This window comes from Oncorhynchus gorbuscha, linkage group LG02, assembly GCF_021184085.1.
Source record: "Oncorhynchus gorbuscha isolate QuinsamMale2020 ecotype Even-year linkage group LG02, OgorEven_v1.0, whole genome shotgun sequence".
Classification (NCBI taxonomy): Eukaryota; Metazoa; Chordata; class Actinopteri; order Salmoniformes; family Salmonidae; genus Oncorhynchus; species Oncorhynchus gorbuscha.
This window is the reverse complement of record NC_060174.1, coordinates 10,252,118-10,273,448: the sequence shown is the minus strand read 5'-3', so window position 1 is coordinate 10,273,448 and position 21,331 is coordinate 10,252,118. Positions and strand designations below refer to the sequence as shown.

The 21,331-nt window shown below is 44.6% G+C and overlaps 1 protein-coding gene across 2 annotated transcripts in view; it reads right to left on the bottom strand.

Moving 5' to 3' along the window:
* Positions 1-3,123: 3,123 nt before the first annotated feature.
* The window catches only part of psmd1 (proteasome 26S subunit, non-ATPase 1), a 53,202-nt gene continuing 34,994 nt past the window's right edge, over positions 3,124-21,331 (bottom strand). Inside the window, exons 17-26 of one of the 2 annotated variants that reach the window (XM_046300736.1) lie at positions 20,233-20,347; positions 15,212-15,328; positions 13,654-13,756; positions 11,269-11,438; positions 10,761-10,853; positions 10,303-10,395; positions 8,284-8,338; positions 8,091-8,209; positions 4,532-4,697; positions 3,124-3,308 (exon numbers count right to left, since the gene is read on the bottom strand). In XM_046300736.1, coding sequence (XP_046156692.1) covers positions 4,551-4,697; positions 8,091-8,209; positions 8,284-8,338; positions 10,303-10,395; positions 10,761-10,853; positions 11,269-11,438; positions 13,654-13,756; positions 15,212-15,328; positions 20,233-20,347 — 1,012 coding nt within the window. In that variant the 3' untranslated portion in view covers positions 3,124-3,308; positions 4,532-4,550. Of the gene's footprint in view, positions 3,309-4,531; positions 4,698-8,090; positions 8,339-10,302; positions 10,396-10,760; positions 10,854-11,268; positions 11,439-13,653; positions 13,757-15,211; positions 15,329-20,232; positions 20,348-21,331 lie in introns of those variants that run through there. The other variant, XR_006832053.1, reaches the window with a different exon arrangement.

Here is a 21,331-nt window from a genome sequence, read left to right as displayed (position 1 = left end):
AGGACTCCTGTTGCGGAGGCTGACTGGAATCAAACATACAGTAAGCCATTCATGTAAAACACGAGAAAGCTAGGTCGCGTAAGAGCGGCTACTCTTGTGATGCAAACTAGACTCATGTCATTGGTACAGTATTTCTCTGCAATTGTACATTGGACATATTTATTTTTAATATAGCCAAACATGTCTTCCATTCTCCAATGTAATGGATTAATAAGGAAGAGTTCTGAACTCAGCTGCACTAGTTGATTGTAACGTGGGGGGGAGCTCATTTTAGTATATTTGAAAATAACATTTGTCAAGCACTTCAGAAGAAATTTCGACAGAGGTAAACAAACAAAACCACAGCATATTCATCACATCACGGAGGCATGAAAACAAACCACAGCAAATTAATCATATCATCACGACCCAATAGATATTTTCCTAGATGATGCTTGTCTCAATGGGAGGTCTGACTGATGCCTTTTAGTTCAGAGATACTAGGATTTTGGACATCAGCCTAGATGCACAACATCCCACCCGTTAGATCTCAAGTCTCATTGAAGAGTCAAAACAGTCTGCCCTGTCCAGAGTCCCATGGACCGCCTGCATGTCACTCGCTGGCCTATAAGTCAAGCAAACACGCTGGGGCCTTAACCCTGCCTTCAGCTCCATAGCCACACAATCAATTTAACAACCATCCCCTCCGACGATTCTATTGGCCCATCCTGACCTGGTGGGACTGCTTGTTTGCCTAAACAACATGAGAGCTGTTGAGCTGCAATCATTTCCTCGACACTTACTCACCAACGTTTCCAACAGACGGTGACTCCACGGGCGAGAACGCCAAAGGTATGCTCGTTCTGTCTCTCATTCATCAGTATGCTGAAAAGGCACTGGAGGCGCCAGTCTACCGCCTGGCCAGAACTGCTCCCCAGGGTTCACGGCTCGGACTGGCTGGACACCACATCAGGAGTAACTTTTGCCTTGTATGGTGTTGGGCATATTGTCCCCGTTGGGAAATGACGCCGAAGACTTTCGCTTCTTAACACCAACTACATCACAGCTCACCAATTTTTGAACTGATGTTGCGCCAGATATTGATTCATGAAGACAAGTTTGTGTTTTAGAATTGAAGGTTACATGACAGGTTCAGGTCCCAGAATAAGGCCATGGTTAGAGTTGGTTACCTATAGAATTATTCCATGTGGTACTGGGGTCATAAAGAACCAATGCTGCTGATGATGGAAAGGGTGTGTGTGCCAACATCTCATTACTCTGTTAAATTACTTGGTCAGATAAGTGAGTGCCAAGGATGGCATGTTGAAGAGAAAAGCCGAGGCAAAATAAACAAAGACAATGTGAACTATTTCAGATTTACAAGGTTCTTCCAGGAATTTAGATTTTCCACTTTTTCCCCCCAGAAATCTACAATATCCCACCCGCATAGAACAGACATACGGGAAGTGAAACATTGGCGGTCATCTCATCTCCTTTGGGAAACAGGGTGGAGAAGGGAGGCTCAGAGTATGACTAAACATTTCCTCGTGTCAGTTGGGGACTACAGGCTGTTACAACTTCCTGTGGCATGTTTGAGGTTCAGTTGTTCCAGTGTGACGTGTCACCTTTCCAACACCCAGGAAGCTCAGATTCAAACTCTCAGACAGCTCTGCAAGCGTTATACCAAAATAGGTTTGTTACTCACCAAATATGGAGTTTCACTGAGAAACTATTTTCATTTACTCCTGTATGTACTTCCAAAAAGTCTAAATAAAAATGTACAAGCAACTGAAAAAAATGTAATATATAATAATATAATAATATATGCCATTTAGCAGACGCACCTCCAACATATTGAGCTGTTGCATTGGAGGTGCTGAATTTTATAGGTTGCTTGTAAAAATAAATATTTAGATTTTTTTTGTAAGTACATACCGGCCGTAACGGGATTAAATAAAAGATAGCTACTTAGCGAAACTCCATATTTGGTCAGTAATTAACATATTTTGACATAACGCTTGCAGAGCAGTCTAATGGGAGTTTGAATCTTAGCTTCCTGGGTGTGAAAGTGGAGGCGCATCTAACACAGATACTGGAGCTTTTGGGTACAATGCATTCGGAAAGCATAGTTTATTTTTTCACCTTTATTTAATCAGGTAGGCCAGTTGAGAACAAGTTCTCATTTACAACTGCGACCTGGAGTATTCAGGCTCCTTGACTTTTTACACATTTTGTTCTGTTACAGCCTTATTCTAAAATGGATTCAATAAATACTCAATCTACACACAATAACCCAAAATAATAAAGTGAAAAGATGTTTTTAGAAATTGTGGTGATAGAGCACAGCTGCATGGGTTAGTGTTACTAAATAGCTGAGGTAGAAAGGACTATAGTGAGGAGGAATAACCATCGATTGTTTTCAAGCAGTGAAGCACACTTCTCTCTCTCCCAAAATAGCAAAATAGGTCAAACGTTTGTAGCGACATAAAATCAAGTAAGTTAAATGTTTTCCGACATGCAACACATTCTATGGTGGCTTCACGTCGCCCCACTTGCTTTGTTAATTCTTGCCCAGCAGCATTTCATGTCATCTTTTCCCCCAGATGGTAATGGAATGAAGAGGGCACATATTAAAACACTAACGACCTTAAAGTATTAAGAACAGTTGCTGCTAATGTTCCATTTTCAAACGTTATAGCTCCTTAACCAACTGGCATTCCACAGGCTTTCATAAACAACCGAACCAACACCCTGTGTCACTTAAACTCAATGTGGAACATCCTCATCTAGTTCTCCGTTAACAGTTCGCACTTCGCAGCCAAAGACTAAAACGTCCGTTGAGATGTCTACATTTATATTTTATTTATTTGTTTAAATCTGACGTGTAAGTCTAAGAGTGTATTGTCCTTGTGCATTCAATGTGAGTGTGTGTTCAAGCCCTGGGTATGGTAAGGAGACTTCAGCAGTGTGATGGGGAGACCGTTCACTGTTTTGTGTAAACTAGACTGGGCAGAATAATAGCAGGCTGGTGGCCTGGCTGTGATGAAACACTGGAGAGAATGTAAACCATCCTAAACGTGTATGATTAGGGGGATTACACTATGTACACACGGCACATGCAGGAAAAAAAATAAGCACACATGCTCCACTTTTTCATTTTATTGTACTGACAGAAAATGATACCATTTAACAAGAGAATGTCAAACATTCCCTGTCTGACAAAGGGGGCCATGACAGGGAAGGAGCATGTAAAATAAGTAAGGGGGAGTAGACAAAGAGGTGCATGCTGGGATGTGAAGATTCTTCCTGTAGAAGCCTGGTAACGTCACCTGTGGAAGCAAAAGGACAGAGCGGTTAGGATACCACCTGATCAGGCTCTGTGTTTGATCACTAAACACCCAGAATTCAGAACTTTATTTTTTTACAGGAATGTTTTGTTTATTGTGAATATCTATATTCAAATGTTTATTAAATGACAATGAACTTTTAAATTATCATAATTTAAGAACTGTCATTAAAGTAACTGTGCAGCGAAAAATCTTACTTTTAAAAGTTAATATTCTGTTAACTCGTACCCAAATAATGTTGACGACTCGTCATATACTCGTGTGACCAAAACATAAATTGTAGAAAAATAAACACTTCAATAAACACTTCAAAAAAACAATACTAAAACTTCTATGTCAGATAACTTTAAAAAATGCCTGTCATTTCCTCAGAGGATGAGTTGGCCAATCAGCAGTCTACTCACATTAATATTTTCATTTACTGGTATATTATGCCCACAACATTCCAACACAGAAAAGCTGCTTTTTAACATAATCAATTACCATTTCTTTGGAAGGCAGACTATTTCAACTAGAACTCTGGAAACATTGGACAGTTTAAGAGATTTAATAAAATAAAAAATATTGCCCACTGTGGTGCGTTTTTTGAAATCATCGTACTCGCAGAGCAGGAGCATTTCTGTTCCCAAAGGGCATGACAATATCTGAATGTATGTACAACCCTGGGAGATAAAATGAGGACCAAGACAAACATAACATTGTTTTGTCATTTTTGGCCATCATCAATATAGCTCGGCTCTTTATGCCGTGCAATTACAGATGGAGGTTTGCCCTCGGGGGGGGTTTGGCAATGGCAGCACGGTTTACATTCCATAGGCACTGATGAACGCGAGCCAGGTTAGGCATGGGAACAAGAACCCAAAGATCTGCACACTGTACCATTGCCTCTCTCTGAACCATCAATGTGACATAGCTACTCTGAGACGGTTGCCTGTATAATTACAAGGCGATGCTGAATATTCAGGTTGCTTGATCCTGAAAGTTTGAGTTCTCGCACAAAAGCAGGAGGAAATGGTCGCTATTTTTACCCCTAGGCTGGGGATACAACATGTTCAGCACTATCTACAGCATTTGCTGAAACAAAACTTGTTTCTAAGCAAAAACCCTCACTTTCAGAGTGAACCCATTCAATTAAAAAAAAAATCTGCAAACCATCAATTGTAGCCAGATCCATCATGTGGTAAACACTGGTGCAGGACACATACCTTTTTGCTTGGACAGCGTTCATTCGTCAACGTACTCGAAGGACTCGGGGGCCTCGGGCTCCTGTTCCTCCTCCTCGATCTTGGGGCCGTGGGCAGAGACAGGCTCCACCAGCTCCTCCTCTTCCTCGCTGGTGTCCTTCATGATGATAATGCCGCCGGTGTGCAGCTGGAGACAGATAAGGGACACGGACATGAGGGACACGGACATGAGGGACTAAACTGTTCGACCAATGTTGGGCGTCTTTAAAAAAAAAAGTGTTTTAATTTTCTGGGGGTGGTGCAGGTGTCGTATTACACAACACCTCGTCTACCTCCCCAAATTAGTTGGTTGTCTCGTCATACTCTGTGAGCACATTGCCCTTGTAGTGGTTGTACAGTAAATCATGCCGCTTGGTTATCAATGTAAATCATTTAGAGGTATGGTCAGGTCCAGACTAAAGCATCAGGTATGGTGAGTACTGCCCAGACTAGATTTTTCCTCCTACATTATCTCTGGGCAGCTAAGTAACACTAATTTACACACAGACCACACAACAAGACCTTTGGAACAGTTGCTGTGTGCTCGGATTGCCTTCTACAGAATAGGTGAAATGGAATCATCACAATATAGAAGGGGGGGTGGGAGGCATACCCTGGCCCCACAACAATGATTCACTTCGTGTTAAAACACCGCCTTCAAAAAAAATAAAACGAATAGTTTTAGAATACAGACAAGAGCAAAAACACTCAAGTGTCATATGATATGACCCACGATGCATTGCTCTCAGCTCGATGTGTGTTGATTTGACATGTAACCAAACGATAGTCCTCTTTATAGGAGTGGGATTAGGATAAGTGTGTGGGTGACTGCATATCTCATGTTATCTACTGTGGAAAGCTGTCAACATTTTGCGCAGGGCCAGAGTGGTTTATTCTCAGGCAACTGTAAGACACCGTGGATATAACCGGGGCTTGGTTGGAAAGACGAAAAAAAAGATGACTGATGACAGCTCCAACGCTGGATCCAAAAGCTTTTTTTTTAAACGGACTGAAAATCTTTATTTTTGACCAAATTTAAATGGCATTGCAGTTCTCACAAAACTACCACCAACCGGTCTGGATCATCATCAAGGCTAAAATAAATAAAACATGCGTAATGCAACAATTGTCAATAGAAGGATAAACATCTTTCAAATAATTTGCCATGGATACAGTGCATTGGGAAAGTATTCAGACCCCCTTGACTGTGTCCACATTTCATTACAGCCTCATTCTAAAATGGATTAAATAAAATCCTCACTCTACACACAATAGCCCATAATGACAAAGCAGAAACTGGATTTTCAAAACGTTTGCACATTCATTATTTACATAAGTATTCAGACCCTTTGCCATGAGACTCGAGCTTGAGCTCAGGTGCATCCTGTTTCCATTGATCATCCTTGAGATGTTTCTACAACTTGGAGTCCACCTGTGGTAAATTCAATTGATTGGACATGATTTGGAAAGGCACACACCAGTCTATATAAGATCCCACAGTTGACAGTGCATGTCAGAGCATAAACAAAGCCATGAGGTCGAAGGACTTGACCGTAGCGCTCAGAGACGGGATGTGTCGAGGAACAGATCTGGGGAAGGGTACCAAAAACAATTCTGCAGTATTGAAAGTCCACAAGAACATGATGGTCTCCATCCTTCTTAAATGGAAGAAGTTTATAACCACCAATACATTTCCCAGAGCTGGCTGCCCATCCAAAATGAGCAATAGTTCCTCTGTGGAGATGGGAGGACAACCATCTCTACAGCACTCCACCAAATCAGGCCTTCATGGTAGTAGAGTGGGCAGACGGAAGCCACTCCTCAGTAAAAAAAAGGCACATGACAGCCCGCTTGGAGTTTGGCAAAAGGCCCCTAAAGGAATCTCAGACCATGAGAAACAAGATTCTATGGTCTGATGAAACCAAGATTGAACTCTTTGGCTTGAATGTCAAGCGTCACGTCTGGAGGAAACCTGGTACCATCCCTACGGTGAAGCATGATGGTGGCAGCATCTTGCTGTGGGGATGTTTTTCAGTGGCAGGGACTGGGAGAGTCAGGAACAAAGGAAAAATGAACAAAGTACAGAGAGATCCTTGATGAAGTCCTAAGCGCTGTAGAGCAGGTTCTCAGACTGGCGAGACGGTTCACCTTCCAACAGAACAACGACACGGAGCAGTGATGTCCTTGTCCCATTGCGCACCATCGACTCCTGTGGCGGCCAGGGTGCAGTGCACGCTGACACGGTCGCAGGGTGTAGTGTGTCCTCCGACACATTGTTGCGGCTGGCTTCCGGGTTAAGTGGGCATTGTGTCAAGAAGCAGTGCGGCTTGGCAGGGTTGTGTTTCGGAGGACGCGCGGCTCTCAAGCTTCGCCTCTCCCGAAGTTGTTGCAGCGATGAGACAAGACTAACTAACAACCAATTGGAAGAATTTAAAAAAGAAAGAAATGATTGCAGTTTTGCGGCCATTGTCAATGGTAGAGTATGTTGGCTTCACTGCCCTGATGGCATGACTAGAACCCAGACGACAAGATGACTAGAACCCAGACGACAAGATGACTAGAACCCAGACGACAAGATGACTAGAACCCAGACGACAAGATGACTAGAACCCAGACGACAAGATGACTAGAACCCAGACGACAAGATGACTAGAACCAGACGACAAGATGACTAGAACCAGACGACAAGATGACTAGAACCAGACGACAAGATGACATGTCGAAAAACCGTGACGGCCCTGGATGAAAAATTGTATAATGACCGCTATGCAAGTATAAAGCGCGAGTTCTCAAACAACATATGTGGCGTTAACAACAGATGGTCGAATGTCTATGAACACGTGGCCATACATTACTGCAACGAGCCATCACATTGATGAGAAGTGGGAAATGAAGTCCAATGTACTACTGACAACCGAGCACATGGAGATGAACACAGCAGAGAACCTGAAATGGCATAAACTACCATCGTTGCTGAGTGGGTGGAGACAGCAGTAAGGTGAGTGCTGTCTTCTAGGTAGCCAGGACTGCAGTAGATTGAACTGCTCGGTCTACTAGGTAGCCAGGACTGCGGTAGCTTGAACTGCTCTGTCTGGTAGGTAGCCAGGACTGCAGTATATTGAACTGCTCTGTCTGGTAGGTAGCCAGGACTGCAGTAGATTGAACTGCTCGGTCTACTAGGTAGCCAGGACTGCAATATATTGAACTGCTCTGTCTACTAGGTAGCCAGGACTGCAATATATTGAACTGCTCTGTCTACTAGGTAGCCAGGACTGCAATATATTGAACTGCTCTGTCTGGTAGGTAGCCAGGACTGCGGTAGATTGAACTGCTCTGTCTGGTAGGTAGCCAGGACTGCAGTATATTGAACTACACTGCCCCTAGTGGTCATAAGCAGGACCACATCTGAATTGTGAATTCACGCCATTTTAGTATTTTTTTTAACCCCCGTTGTAACAAAAAAAAAATTGTGTGTCATTTCTACCAGAAACGCACTTTAAAAAGTCACGTGTTCACAGAATCACACACCAACCGTACGTACCGGTTTGAAGGGCTGGTAGCGGCACGTCTCAGGCATGTTGAGCACTTTGAGCTGGGCGGGCATCACTCTGGCTGGGTTCTCCATCAGCTGGAAGTTGGGCTCGGGTTCTTTCTTCTTCTTCTTTCTCCTTCTCTTTTCTCCTTCTCTTTCTCCTTCTCCTTCTCCTTCTCCTTCTCCTTCTCTTTCTCCTTCTCCTTCTCCTTCTCCTTCTCCTCCTCTTTCTTTTCCTTCTCAGCCTCCTGTACCTCCTGAGAATTCAACAAATACAATGTTAAGCGTTTTCCCTCCCTTTTCCTGATGAAAACCAACGACTCAGTGAGTCCGCAATGCATTGGCTGATAAAAAGATGACGATGGCAGTAAGGGTCACCTCGGAATAAAGTGAGTCTTCATTTCATACGTTTCCTGACACCACCACTCTGGAAGACGTGTTAATCTGGAGATGGGTGACACACTCCTTATTGGTCGTCTTGCACTTGGTGGCCAGTGATTTGTCAGGCTCTCCCTGCCTCCTATCTGTCCCTCTCCCTGCTGCTACCACAAGGCCCTGCACAATCTGACGCTAGGCTGAAAACTGGACCATAGGTGTGCAATGACTTGTATTAGCAGTCCTGTTTGTCTACGTGTGTGTGTGTGTCAACTAAAAACAACACTTCCACACAGTGTTTGTGTGAGAGAATAAAACAAAATCTCCACTGTCCAATGCCTTTGGTTAAAACGAACAAACTGATATAACTGAGGGTTAAAATACTCCCCCCTTCTCATTAACCTCGATGACACTAAGTCCAATCAATCAAACTGAGCGGATCCAACTTTGCCTGAGATCGCAGAGCCATCCCTCAACGAGGACGTGAAATCTAGCATGGTGGACGCCATCAAACATAGCAATTACGCCCAGCAGTCAACATCCCACTGAAAGCATACTGGCACTGGGTTGACAGAGGCTGTCAGTAATGGTATGTATTCCAGCCGTGTGCTTCATGGATAACTTGGTCACATCAGTGGAGGGGGGGCTGGGGGACCTTGCCAGGGCTGGCAGATTGCTGCTCCTTAAAGGGATACTTCACTCATTTCCTGAGAACTGATATTTTAAAAAGGCCTAGTTCACTCACATTTCTTAAGAACTGCTACGTTAACCCATAAGAGTCTAAGCCCTGGGGGGCAGCGGGGCGGGAGACACACACTTCGATTCCTGATTTGAAATTCTAAGACCCCTTGAAGTATAAAAACATTTTTTGTTATTTGAATAAAAATATATATTTGGCCTTTTAGCCGATAAACACGTGGAATAACAGATTCTCTACATGGAACAAAAGATTTGTTCCCCCCCAAAAAAAAAATCTAAAGGAAGTTTGTTCTGAAGTGTCTGTTTTAAACATTTGTTATCTTTTATTGGACGTATTTTCATGTGGTCATATTAGTTTCTAGGCCAAACCGTTCAGACAATACAGACGTTTTCGTGAGAAGACTGATTTTCGGGATGTCTCATGGTCTGACAACACCGCTGTAGCTCGGTCACCTTTCACTTCAGAAGGCCGGCATTGGCGGATGCGGAGGACTTAACGCGATTCTCATGCAAAGTCTAGTTTAAACTGATGGATTGATGGGCATTTTCTTATTATTACGCAAAGCAAGAGAGTTCACTCAAGATTTCCTGAGAAAATAGTTCTCTCTGCATGGTTGGTTAAGGGCTTGTAAAGTAAGAATTTCACTGTAAAAGGTCCACACCTGTTGTATTTGGAGCATGTGACAATTAAAATTTGATTTGAAACTGCTACTTTAAAAAACAAAAATGGGAGAGTTTACTCATTTCATTGGTGGTTTTCTTACCTTTGAAATTGTCTCCTCTGCAGGTGTCTGTGTGCCTGGACATCAGACATAAGAAGCTTTGTGGGATACTGAGTGAAATATTAATGGCGGAAGTTGCAGACTGCAGAGGTACGAGACGTTAAGGGAGACTGTTTTCAGGTCTTTGAACCATTAGTTCCTCATGACCAATTACACAGATCATTCCTCAATAGGCTGGTCAATATGAGCAAAGATCTGTTGTTTGGGACAAGGGTTACAGGATTCCTGCTTGAGGAAAGTTCAAAACATCTACATAGAAAGCAAGACTTAATTTGAAGAAAAAACATTTTTTTTTAAACAATAAAAACTAGAAAGTGGTCTCTGAGGCTGGCCGTCCTATGAAATGACTGTGTTCATACACTCACCACTTCCATCTTCTCCTCCTCCTTCTCCTTCTTCTCCTTCTCTTTCTCCTTCTTCTTAGCTTTGGCTGTGATGGAGAGAACAGCAGTAGACACCTATAATGGAGGAAAAGAGAGAGAATAAATGAAGGGAGTGTTGGCACAGAACTAAACAAGGCACTGAGGGGCAATGACAAAACCTCTCAAAAGACACGACACAAGTGAACTAAAAATATCCGCTGTTTTTATTTAATTTATTACGTTATTAAAATGTACCCATGTTCTATAATGAGCCAAGATTCTGAGTGGCCAAAATAACATGGTCTCAGACTGACAAAATGGAAATGAGAGTTCAAAAGGGACTCTAATAACAATAAATGGATCTTGGCTGAGGACACTTCAATTCAGGATGACCGTGAGAAGCTGCGAAGGAGACTTCAGTCCATTAAAACAGGGTGACATCACTATTGAGGGACTCTCACCTTCTCCTTCTCTTTCTCCTTGGGTACCTCCAGGGCCGGAGGGTAGGCGAAGGTGGAAGGCTTGCAGTTGGAGCGGTACTGCACCTTGGGCATCTGGACAGGGAAGACAACAGATGAGAGAAAAGTCTGGCATGGACACAGTGGGGCGGGAATGACATGGACACAGTGGGGCGGGACTGACATGGACACAGTGGGGCGGGACTGACATGGACACAGTGGGGCGGGACTGACATGGACACAGTGGGGCGGGACTGACATGGACACAGTGGGGCGGGAATGACATGGACACAGTGGGGCGGGAATGACATGGACACAGTGGGGCGGGAATGACATGGACACAGTGGGGCGGGAATGACATGGACACAGTGGGGCGGGAATGACATGGACACAGTGGGGTGGGAATGACATGGACACAGTGGGGTGGGAATGACATGGACACAGTGGGGTGGGAATGACATGGACACAGTGGGGTGGGAATGACATGGACACAGTGGGGTGGGACGTTTACCTTGAGGTCCTTGTTGAGTCCGATGATGGCGGTGGGGGTGAAGGCCAGGGAGAGGAAGTGGGAGAGGGGAAACCAGAACCAGAACTGGGTGAACACCAGCAGGCCCACCACTGACGGCATGTGGGTGTGGCCCGTCCTCGACTGCAGGGAGATGGTGACGTTACGACCACCTGCACACAAAGGGCACAGGGAAGTAGAGAGTTTCGACATTTCACTTTGATATGTATTGCTTGCATTATAACGCTCAAATCTCATATTATCACTTTACATGATGTTATGGTGGGTTCCTCTACTGTCACGCTTATAAAGGCTGTGTCCCTAAGGGTACTTTGGCCAAAATAAATACACTATAAAGAGAATAGGGTGCCGTCGGGCACGCAGCCACAAACAAGAAGTGAATAATGAGGGGTTAATTAACTAACATACTACACTGACAAAAGCCAGCCATTTCTCTAAATCATGGTGATTACTCCTAATCCCAGGCCAAGGGACCCACTTTCATTTCCTTTAGATCATTTATGACCTTTAAACTTAAGTTTTTTTTTTTTTTTAAGAACAAAATGGCGGTAAAACAATGTGGCATGGCTCGTGTGAGGTAATAAAGCCTTGTCCAGTGTACAAAACGGGGTCACGGGCTAGGATGCAGACAAGTAGAACAATAGACCTCTTTTGCCCTCTGGGAGACCGCTAGGGAGAAGAGGATGAAGGGAGCTAGGGAGTGGGAGGAAGAGGGTTGCAGAGGAGTGACAGGATAGATGAAAAGGGGATTGGAATCAGTTGGGAGGTCCTTCCCCAATCCTCATACAAACATTGTAAAAACTGCCTTCAAAACATGAGTTACTAAGGAGGAACCTTTTGATTAAAATACATTATAACAGCAGAGACAGATGAAAATGTTTCCAATGTGAAATCCGATCAGACAACGGTGGTTGAATCACGGGCCGTTTTTCATTTAAACAGGCCTACCCGCAGCCCAGTTGACTGGGCTGGTAATTACAATGATGACTTCTGGGTGATTTGATAACTTTATTTTGACGGCTGAAATGGCCCCCTAATGCCCGAACAAATTAATTTACTGGTTGCCAGAGTGACTCACAGATTCTAGTTGCTGCGCCACAGTGAGAACACACACACACACACACACACACACACACACACACACACACACACACACACACACACACACACACACACACACACACACACACACACACACACACACACACACACACACTCTCTTAAAACTTGAGATGCAGCCTGACAGCAGTGTGCAATTTACTTAGGGGGGGGGGTGTCCTTGTCAAAACTACTTTATGGCAGTTTAATTTTTATTCATGGGGAAGGGGACTTCCTTTCCCAGAATCCAAGGTGTTATGTAATTCCGAGATCAACTAGCATTTTTCCGTGATGGCATAAGGTCCTTCGGCACAACAGAGCTGAGGGATTTCCAGAGAGCGAGCGCGAGAGAGTGCGAGAGAGGGGGAACATCCAGAGAGAGAGCGCGAGAGAGAGCGAGAGAACGTCCAGAGAGAGAGGGGGGAGAGAACCCTTGGGCGTGTGGTTGTGTGCGAGAGCTGTTTCTGAATGCTAAACCTTCGGTAATGAACACCAGAGATCACGAAACGGAACCCTGTCATTTCATACGATTATCCAACTGCCCGCAAAATCACAACCCCACTTATAACTACAGACTAATACTCCCCATCACCTTATCTGAAATCAAAATGAAGTGAAGGTTCTTTGGGAGGAAGCTGCCTTCCTGACGTTGCTCAACACCCTGCCTTCTAGGCCGTCTCAAAACATGGATGTGTATCAGGTAGCAGTGGCCTGACAGTTAAGGGTAGTAAAGGGAGAGGAGAGAGCCTCCGTGTGCTATCTTACAATGACCCCATACTAAAGATTTTGTCTGGGCGGTTTCACACGATGGAAAACAGGGAGGAGGGGGGTGGGGACTCTGCAGTTCATCTTGCCAGGAGAACGAGGGCTCCCAGATTGGTCTCGACTGTCGCTATAGTGAAAAAGATCGTCTGAAAGCATTATGGGAACAAAAATAAACACTGCTACAGTACAAGAGCAAGCACCACACACACACACACACACACAGACACACACAAGGCTGTCAGACTAACAGTAATCACAAGAGTCATGTGGCTGTTGACATTGCTGACCCGCCAGGCTCTAATACATCGTAACCAGATCGCTTCCAGAGAAGACAGTCGGGAAAAATCACAGGGGAGGCGGGGTCAAGCCCTGGGGGGAACTGGGACTTCCTGTAAACCACACACGTACGCAGACACACCTCCCCTTAACAGCAGACAGAAAAAGATGAATACTTGTCTTCTAAAGAAATCCAACCCGTGACTCCACATGTCACCACACACTGACCTGCATCCAGGATGCCCTGGGCCAGGATGGCCCCGAACTTGGCCATGACGTCATCATGCTTGTCGTTGATGACCTTGGAGTAGAGCTGTCGGAACTGGTTCACCTGTGTGTCGGGAAAACAACAACAAATAAAAACGCGAAGGCTCAAACCCATTGTTCAGTTCTTTTAGTGGGTCTCCACATTACAAATCTAACATTCTTATTAAATGAAATATGGTAAACATTTATTCTGCCACGTTGCTTTGATTCGAAGTCGATGAGCACGCCAGGGCCCACAAGCCCTTCCACACACACACACACACACACACACACACACCCTTTAATAATATTAAAAACAGGTTAAAACCCTTTGACGAGAGCCACTATTGGTGGAAGGTAATTCACTATTTGGAGAACAGTGGCACATACAATCTATAATAACAAAAGGTCAGATGGCTAAAACACTACCACTGTGTGTGACCATGTAACATACGTAAAGGGAGATTAAAATATGACAGAAGTGATCCACCTGCGGGGGGACATAGAACAGATCTGCTGCTTCTTAGACTTCCTTTCAATGAGAGTGACAGCTCTATAACTCACATTTCTATGAGTTTGGTCAACAACAACAAAAAAGTGACATACTGCAGCTTTAAAACCAGTCTCTCTTGAACAAGTGTAGTGCCTCCTGCTGTTTCTAGTTTAAAACCCAGAGTCTCTTGAACAAGTGTAGTGCCTCCTGCTGTTTCTAGTTTAAAACCCAGAGTCTCTTGAACAAGTGTAGTGCCTCCTGCTGTTTCTAGTTTAAAACCCAGAGTCTCTTGAACAAGTGTTGTGCCTCCTGCTGTTTCTAGTTTAAAACCCAGAGTCTCTTGAACAAGTGTTGTGCCTCCTGCTGTTTCTAGTTTAAAACCCAGAGTCTCTTGAACAAGTGTTGTGCCTCCTGCTGTTTCTAGTTTAAAACCCAGAGTCTCTTGAACAAGTGTAGTGCCTCCTGCTGTTTCTAGTTTAAAACCCAGAGTCTCTTGAACAAGTGTTGTGCCTCCTGCTGTTTCTAGTTTAAAACCAGTCTCTCTTGAACAATCTCTCACACCGCCCCAAGCCTGTTGCTATAACATTTACAGGCCATGACCAGATGATGCTTGAAAATGGGTCTGGCATTTCTTAAAACAGCTGTGACAGAGCTTGTTGTGCAAAATGGAGAGAGAACAGCTATTTTTTAGCAAGCCTCCCCACCTTTCACTCCCTCCTTGTACTCGGTATAAAGCTGTGATCAACACTCAGCTGAAAGTTCAAAACACTTCAGACAGCTTTTGGTTACATCCTAGAGCCTCCACGGGGGTTAGGATTCATCAGGAGAAGAAGAGGACTGGACTCAAAATGGAGAACCTTTCTATAGGCTAGAATCACATTTAAAAACAGATGATTCCATTAGCCAATCAACTTCAAGATATTTTAGTCTGAATAACAAAGTTACTGGTGGCCAATTTCTCTGGTAAATGTGGGCTGTGAATGCGATGGGCTGTTTCTCTGGTAAATGTGGGCTGTGAATGAGATGGGCTGTTTCTCCTACACCCACCTTGGGACAGGTGACCTCGGTCTGCTGGATCATGATGAGGGCAGAGGAGATGAGGGCACCCTGTCTCACGTAGTTCACTGGGTCGTTGGTCATAGGTTCCAGCAGGTTGATGGCCTCCTGAAAAGGGAAAAGGCAAAAAAGCAAAATAGAACTTGTCAATTTCTATAAAATACACTTATTAAACAACTAGATCACCCTAAAGATGAGAGGTTATCGTGCTGAGTCGCTTAGAGTAAGTAAATAGAAGTTTGGTGATATTCCCTAAGTACGAGTGCAGTACTACCAGAGTATAAGCCCCAGCTCTTTAAGGGAGAAGAGGCTCGGGAAGGTCAACTCTCTCAGCCTGGCTCAGAAACCTCTGGCCTAGTGATTGGACCAGCGCTCTTCTGGGTATTAAGAGTTAAGCGCTGGCAGAGGGTGCTAGCTCAACCGCTTGGAAATCTTACCAGAGATGGGCTCAGCTGTGCCAGGAAAAACCTTAGCATTCAGCAGTGAGGATCCATGATGAGGCCTACAATCACTACAAATCTCTATCGGATTCATAGACTGAAACCTTATTGTCCTTAAAATGATTTATTTATTTACACTGCATATTAAAACCATATAAAAGGATGAGTGAGCATCCCCTTTTATTTGACCTTTATTTAACTAGTCAAGTCAGTTAAGAACAAATTCTTATTTTCAATAACAACCTAGGAACAGTGGGTTAACTGCCTGTTCACGGGCAGAACGACAGATTTGTACCTCTTCAGGTCGGGGTTTTGAACTTGCAACCTCTCGGTTACTAGTCCAACACTCTAACCACTAGGCTACCCTGCCGCCCCCTGACAAACAAAAGGCTTTAAGAACTCAGAATCTGTAATCTTTGGTTTTAGAATCTTTGCCACGGCAAGCAGAGAGGTGAGTGGTGGCGTGCGGGGAGCGATGGCGTAAGAGGGGCACTGGTAGAGCCCTGGCTACCACTTCCCCTTCCTGATTGGTCAGCGGTAGCGGTACACGTATTCGGACCAGATAGTTCGGTACTGGGACCTTGGTTGGGTCTGCACTGTGAACCCAAATGAATACATCATTTAAAAAAAAAACATTTTAAAACACTAGTTGTTTAGGCTATACATACCTACACTGTGTTGTATGCCTCTTACTGGGTAAATCTGATCTGATTACAGGATAAACAACTGGAGCCTGTGAGCACATTCTAATCTAAATTCAAATCTTTACTGGCGCATTTCAAAAGGATCCTTTAGTGAAGTGCAGCGGGGAAACTAGTTCTGTACGGTGGGGAGTGGTAGGGAACGTTTTGGCTTCCCAGATTACCACGGCGATGGACAGAGAGTTGTGGATAAAACATAAACAGTATGGGGGCATCCCAGGGCTTGTGGTGTCACTACAAACCCGTGTTCGATCCCATGCTGTGTCACAAACAGCCGTGACCGGGAGTCTCATAGGGTGGCGCACAAGTGGCCCAGTGTCGTCCAGGTTAGGGGAGGCTTTCCTTGGCTCATAGCGCTATAGCGACTCCTTGTGGCGGGCCGGACGCCTGCAGGCCGACTTCGGTCGTCAGTTAAACGGTGTTTCATCCGACACATTGGTGCAGCTGGCTTTACGGGTTAAGCGGGCGGGTGTTACACAGCACTGCGTAGAGCTATGACTCATTCACAGACACATGCATACACATGATAACATACGCACTATACACAGACATGCACATGGATTTTGTGTTGTAGATATGTGGTAGTGGAGTATGGGCCTGAGGGCACACAGTGTGTTGTGAATTCTGTAATTAACGTATTGTAACATTTTTTAAATTGTATAACTGCCTTAATTATGCCAGACCACAGGAAGAGTAGCCGCTGTCTTGGCAGGAACTAAATGGGGATCCATAATAAACCCCCAGGAAGAGTAGCCGCTGTCTTGGCAGAAACTAAATGGGGATCCATAACGGGTAGGTTGCTACTAGAGCCAACGGGTAGGTTGCTACTAGAGCCAACGGGTAGGTTGCTACTAGAGCCAACGGGTAGGTTGCTACTAGAGCCAACGGGTAGGTTGCTACTAGAGCCAACGGGTAGGTTGCTACTAGAGCCAACGGGTAGGTTGCTACTAGAGCCAACGGGTAGGTTGCTACTAGAGCCAACGGGTAGGTTGCTACTAGAGCCAACGGGTAGGTTGCTACTAGAGCCAACGGGTAGGTTGCTACTAGAGTCAATGGGTAGGTTGCTACTAGAGCCAACGGGTAGGTTGCTACTTAATAATCTGAATGGAGTTGTTATTTGGAACTGTAGGACAAGGAGGAAGCAGGCAGTCTCAATTAGCCTAGCTAACTAGTTTAGCTAACTTGCTTCTAAAAGACAGGTATTAACGTAATCATATTTTATGATAAATAATCGAGCTATTACAAGCTAGAAATTAGTCGGCTTGGTATGCTTGATATTTTCTTCTGTTTTTTTTAGCGTGGATTGACGACTCTGAATCTCCCTCCCCGTGCCACTTGCTCACAGTAAACACACCGCAAGGCCATTCCTCCGCCTGCTAGTTTCCCTCTCGCGCTTCATCGGCTCTGGTTAATAAAGTAGCTTACAAATGTACTTGTCTACTGCTTCCCTCACCTTGGATCGAGTCTGGATCCAACCAGGTCTATACGGAACCAAGCCTAGTTGTCCTCGGGTCCGTTTGGAACAGGTCTCTATATTTTTTAAACAATCATTTATGCATATCGTGTTCGGGTGGGAAAGCCCAGGTCCATTTCAACAACCTCTACCGTAGTCGGTTGAGGTTTCAATTGAGAGTATTTAATGTTAAGTTCAATCAGCAGAACATGGCATACAGGGGCCTCAGTAGTACTGAAGGGTGACATCCCTCCTTCGGGCTTGATGAACGTTCTACACGGTCAAAAGGTTTAAATATATTGATAGAGTCAAACAAAAAAGGCTGCTATTACTTGCCTATTTGAAATGTATAGAATATCTAATATTGTCAAACATGAAAAGGACTGCATAGTCACTCAGAAGAATGAAATCATTTGAATGTTTACACGAGGCAGGTAAATATATATATATATACATTTTTTAAAGTGGCTTCTCACGCAGAGTGCATTTTCTACCCAATTCGTCAAAACCCCAAAAATTGCACGTCGCATAAATGTTCATGGCGACACACACCTTTGTGACGGATAGGGAGCGTGAAATCGGTTGCAATCCAACTCGCTTTCCTCAACATGTTTTTACCCAATACCGGTCAGCAAGAACCCCAAATTACAGGGCAATAAAATATTCAAACCCCCAGGATGTATAAATGATGACAGAGAGTATTAGCTCCATATGAAATAGCTAGCTGACCCACTTCTCCAGCCACAACACCATTCCACTCACCAAAGGACGGAACTAAACGTACTGGAGGACTGGCTGTGTGAAGACTGGAGTCCTGGTCTGGCCCAGTCCAGTGTAGGCCTAGAACGTTCTCCCCTCTGGGCACCAAGACCCGAGTGAAATGGGCTGTGACTGTTTGGGCTTTGGGCACCTGAGAGTGACCAGTCCACATCATTAAGCAGTTCTGGGCCTGGCAGCTGCGTCTTTTCCCCCACATCCCTGACCACAATGTCCTTGCCTGGCAGACAGGGTACAGCTCAGTGGCAATATGCCAACCAAACAAAAACCAAACTGCACAATATATCAAATGTATCTCAGGCATTGTATTTCATTTATTACACTCTGGATCGACGTGTACGACAGCGTGTTTCAGCTCCCGCCGAAATCCAGCAACTTCGCACAGACGTTGAACAGAAGTGGGACAACATTCCTTAGGCCACGATCAACAGCCTGATCAACTCTATGAGAAGGAGGAGGTGTGTCGCGCTGCATGAAGCAAATGGTGGTCACACCTGATACGGACTGGTTTTCTGATCCATGCCACTAAAAACAAAAAGAATCCGTGACAAACATTTGAAATCAACAGATGAATGAATGTATTTCAATTGACTGACTGACCTTATACTGTGTGAATAGTAACTCAGTAAACTCTTTGAAAATGTTGCGTTTATATTTTGTGAGTCAGGATATAATTTGCCGTTGTTTTAGCAGCGTGGACTAGTAGTTAACCCTACTGAAGGCCTTACACTTCAAATGAACCCCTGTGCTCAGCATAGGACATCAGTATCGGTGACAGACAAGGGACTACAAAGAACCAAAATGGCGATGAGGAAAAAGGAAAATTGCCATCACCGCATATTGTGTGGGCCAGATATAAGTCTTCATTATATGACCCAACAGAGGTCAGCAGGAATAGGCAGGCGTCATCCTTCCAGGGTATCAAAATTGGTTAAGCATGTCTTTAACAAACATTCCAAATATAGAGACTCTAGCCACTGGTCAAACAGGCACGTTCTCGGATCTCACTGTGAAAACCAAGTGCACAAGCATTTTCACCACACCCACAATAACATCTGCTAAATATGTGTGTGTATGTGTGTTGAATGCTTCAACAGGGTTGGTTCAGATTGAAGCCCCTCTAAGCCCAGTCTCCACATAGGAGCCACGCTAGATGCTATCCTAGCTGTGATTCTCGCTGTGTGCCAGGACTGATCATGGCCCCCATTCTAGCAAAGTCCTGACACTTTATTCAGTCTGATAGACACTAACAGCTGCTAGAAATTCCTCCGGGGGTAGGAAACAGTGGTATCTGTTTGTTTTGCAACACGCATGGTGTGGCAGGCTCTGAGCCGTCGGGGCAGGCTCAGAGCCGTCGGGGCAGGCTCAGAGCCGTCGGGGCAGGCTCAGAGCCGTCGGGGCAGGCTCAGAGCCGTCGGGGCAGGCTCAGAGCCGTCGGGGCAGGCTCAGAGCCGTCGGGGCAGGCTCAGAGCCGGAAGGAGCTTTCCCAATATTGCATAGACCCTTTTAATTATCTCAGAATCGTAAGGCTGCATTAAGAAGTGTTTATTTTGGACTGGACAATGAAGTTGGCAGCTTGTTCACAGAGAAGTGAGGACGGGAGCGTGGGAGGGTGGGAGAAGGAAAAGAGGGGCAACTTACCTTGTTGCCTGTCCCGGCACAGCAGATGCCCAAGGCCATGGCGGCTCCGCAGCGCACATGGGGGTTGTAGCTCTCTGACAGGAGAGACACCACACTGGGGCATTGCTCTGGGGTCCTATAGAGAGAGATGGAGACAGAGAGACGGAGAGAGACAGAGAGAGAGACAGACAGAGACAGACAGAGAGAGAGACAGAGAGACGGTTATCTTTTATTTATTTCACCTTTATTTAACCAGGTAGGCCAGTTGAGAACAAGTTCTCATTTACAACTGCAGCCTGGCCAAGATAAAGCAAAGCAGTGCGACAAAAACAACAGAGTTACACAAACAAACGTACAGTCAATAGGTTATTCTTTTACGCTCATTGTTAGTCTGCAGTCTTGCCTCGTGTACAGATACAATGTAAACATGGTTAATACAACATCTAGAACCAATATAAATCATTATTAACTTTTTTGACCATTTTTGAAGAGACTGGGGTTGTGTCAACATTGCGGGTCATAGGAATGAATCCAATTGGACCTGGTCCTTTGCTTTAATATCATCACAGAATAAATGTTCAGGTGACAGGTGGCTCAAAGCTACAGCACAACAAAGGGATTGCAGCTACAGAACCGGTGATAGAGGGAGGGGGAACTTGGGGGGTTGTGTGAAAAGGGGCAATGATTTATAAGTCTGACACCTCCGCAAGTCTTGATGAATTGTATCCGGGGCTGCTGCTGTATGAAGAGAAAAACCTTGTGCTTAACCATTTTGCAAGATTGAAATCTTTGACTTGAAGTATAATGGCACAGGTCTAGAGCAACATCTTTTATCTTATTTTTTTTTATCTCTTGCTTATCATAAATAGTTATTTCTTTGCTGACTGAAGCGAAGACTGGGCCAAGACAATTAAAACATACAGCAGAGGAGACTCTGTCCTCTTCACTAGCCTACTACATTTGTCAAAATCCTTTTTAGTCTTACAAAAAGAACAGGCACGCTCAAACATAACGCCCGTCCAACAGGCACTGTTAATAATGATTTTTATATTTAAAAAATTATGATCAAGAACACCATTTAGGTGATGGGACGTTGGCAGAAAAAACTGTGCCCCATGGC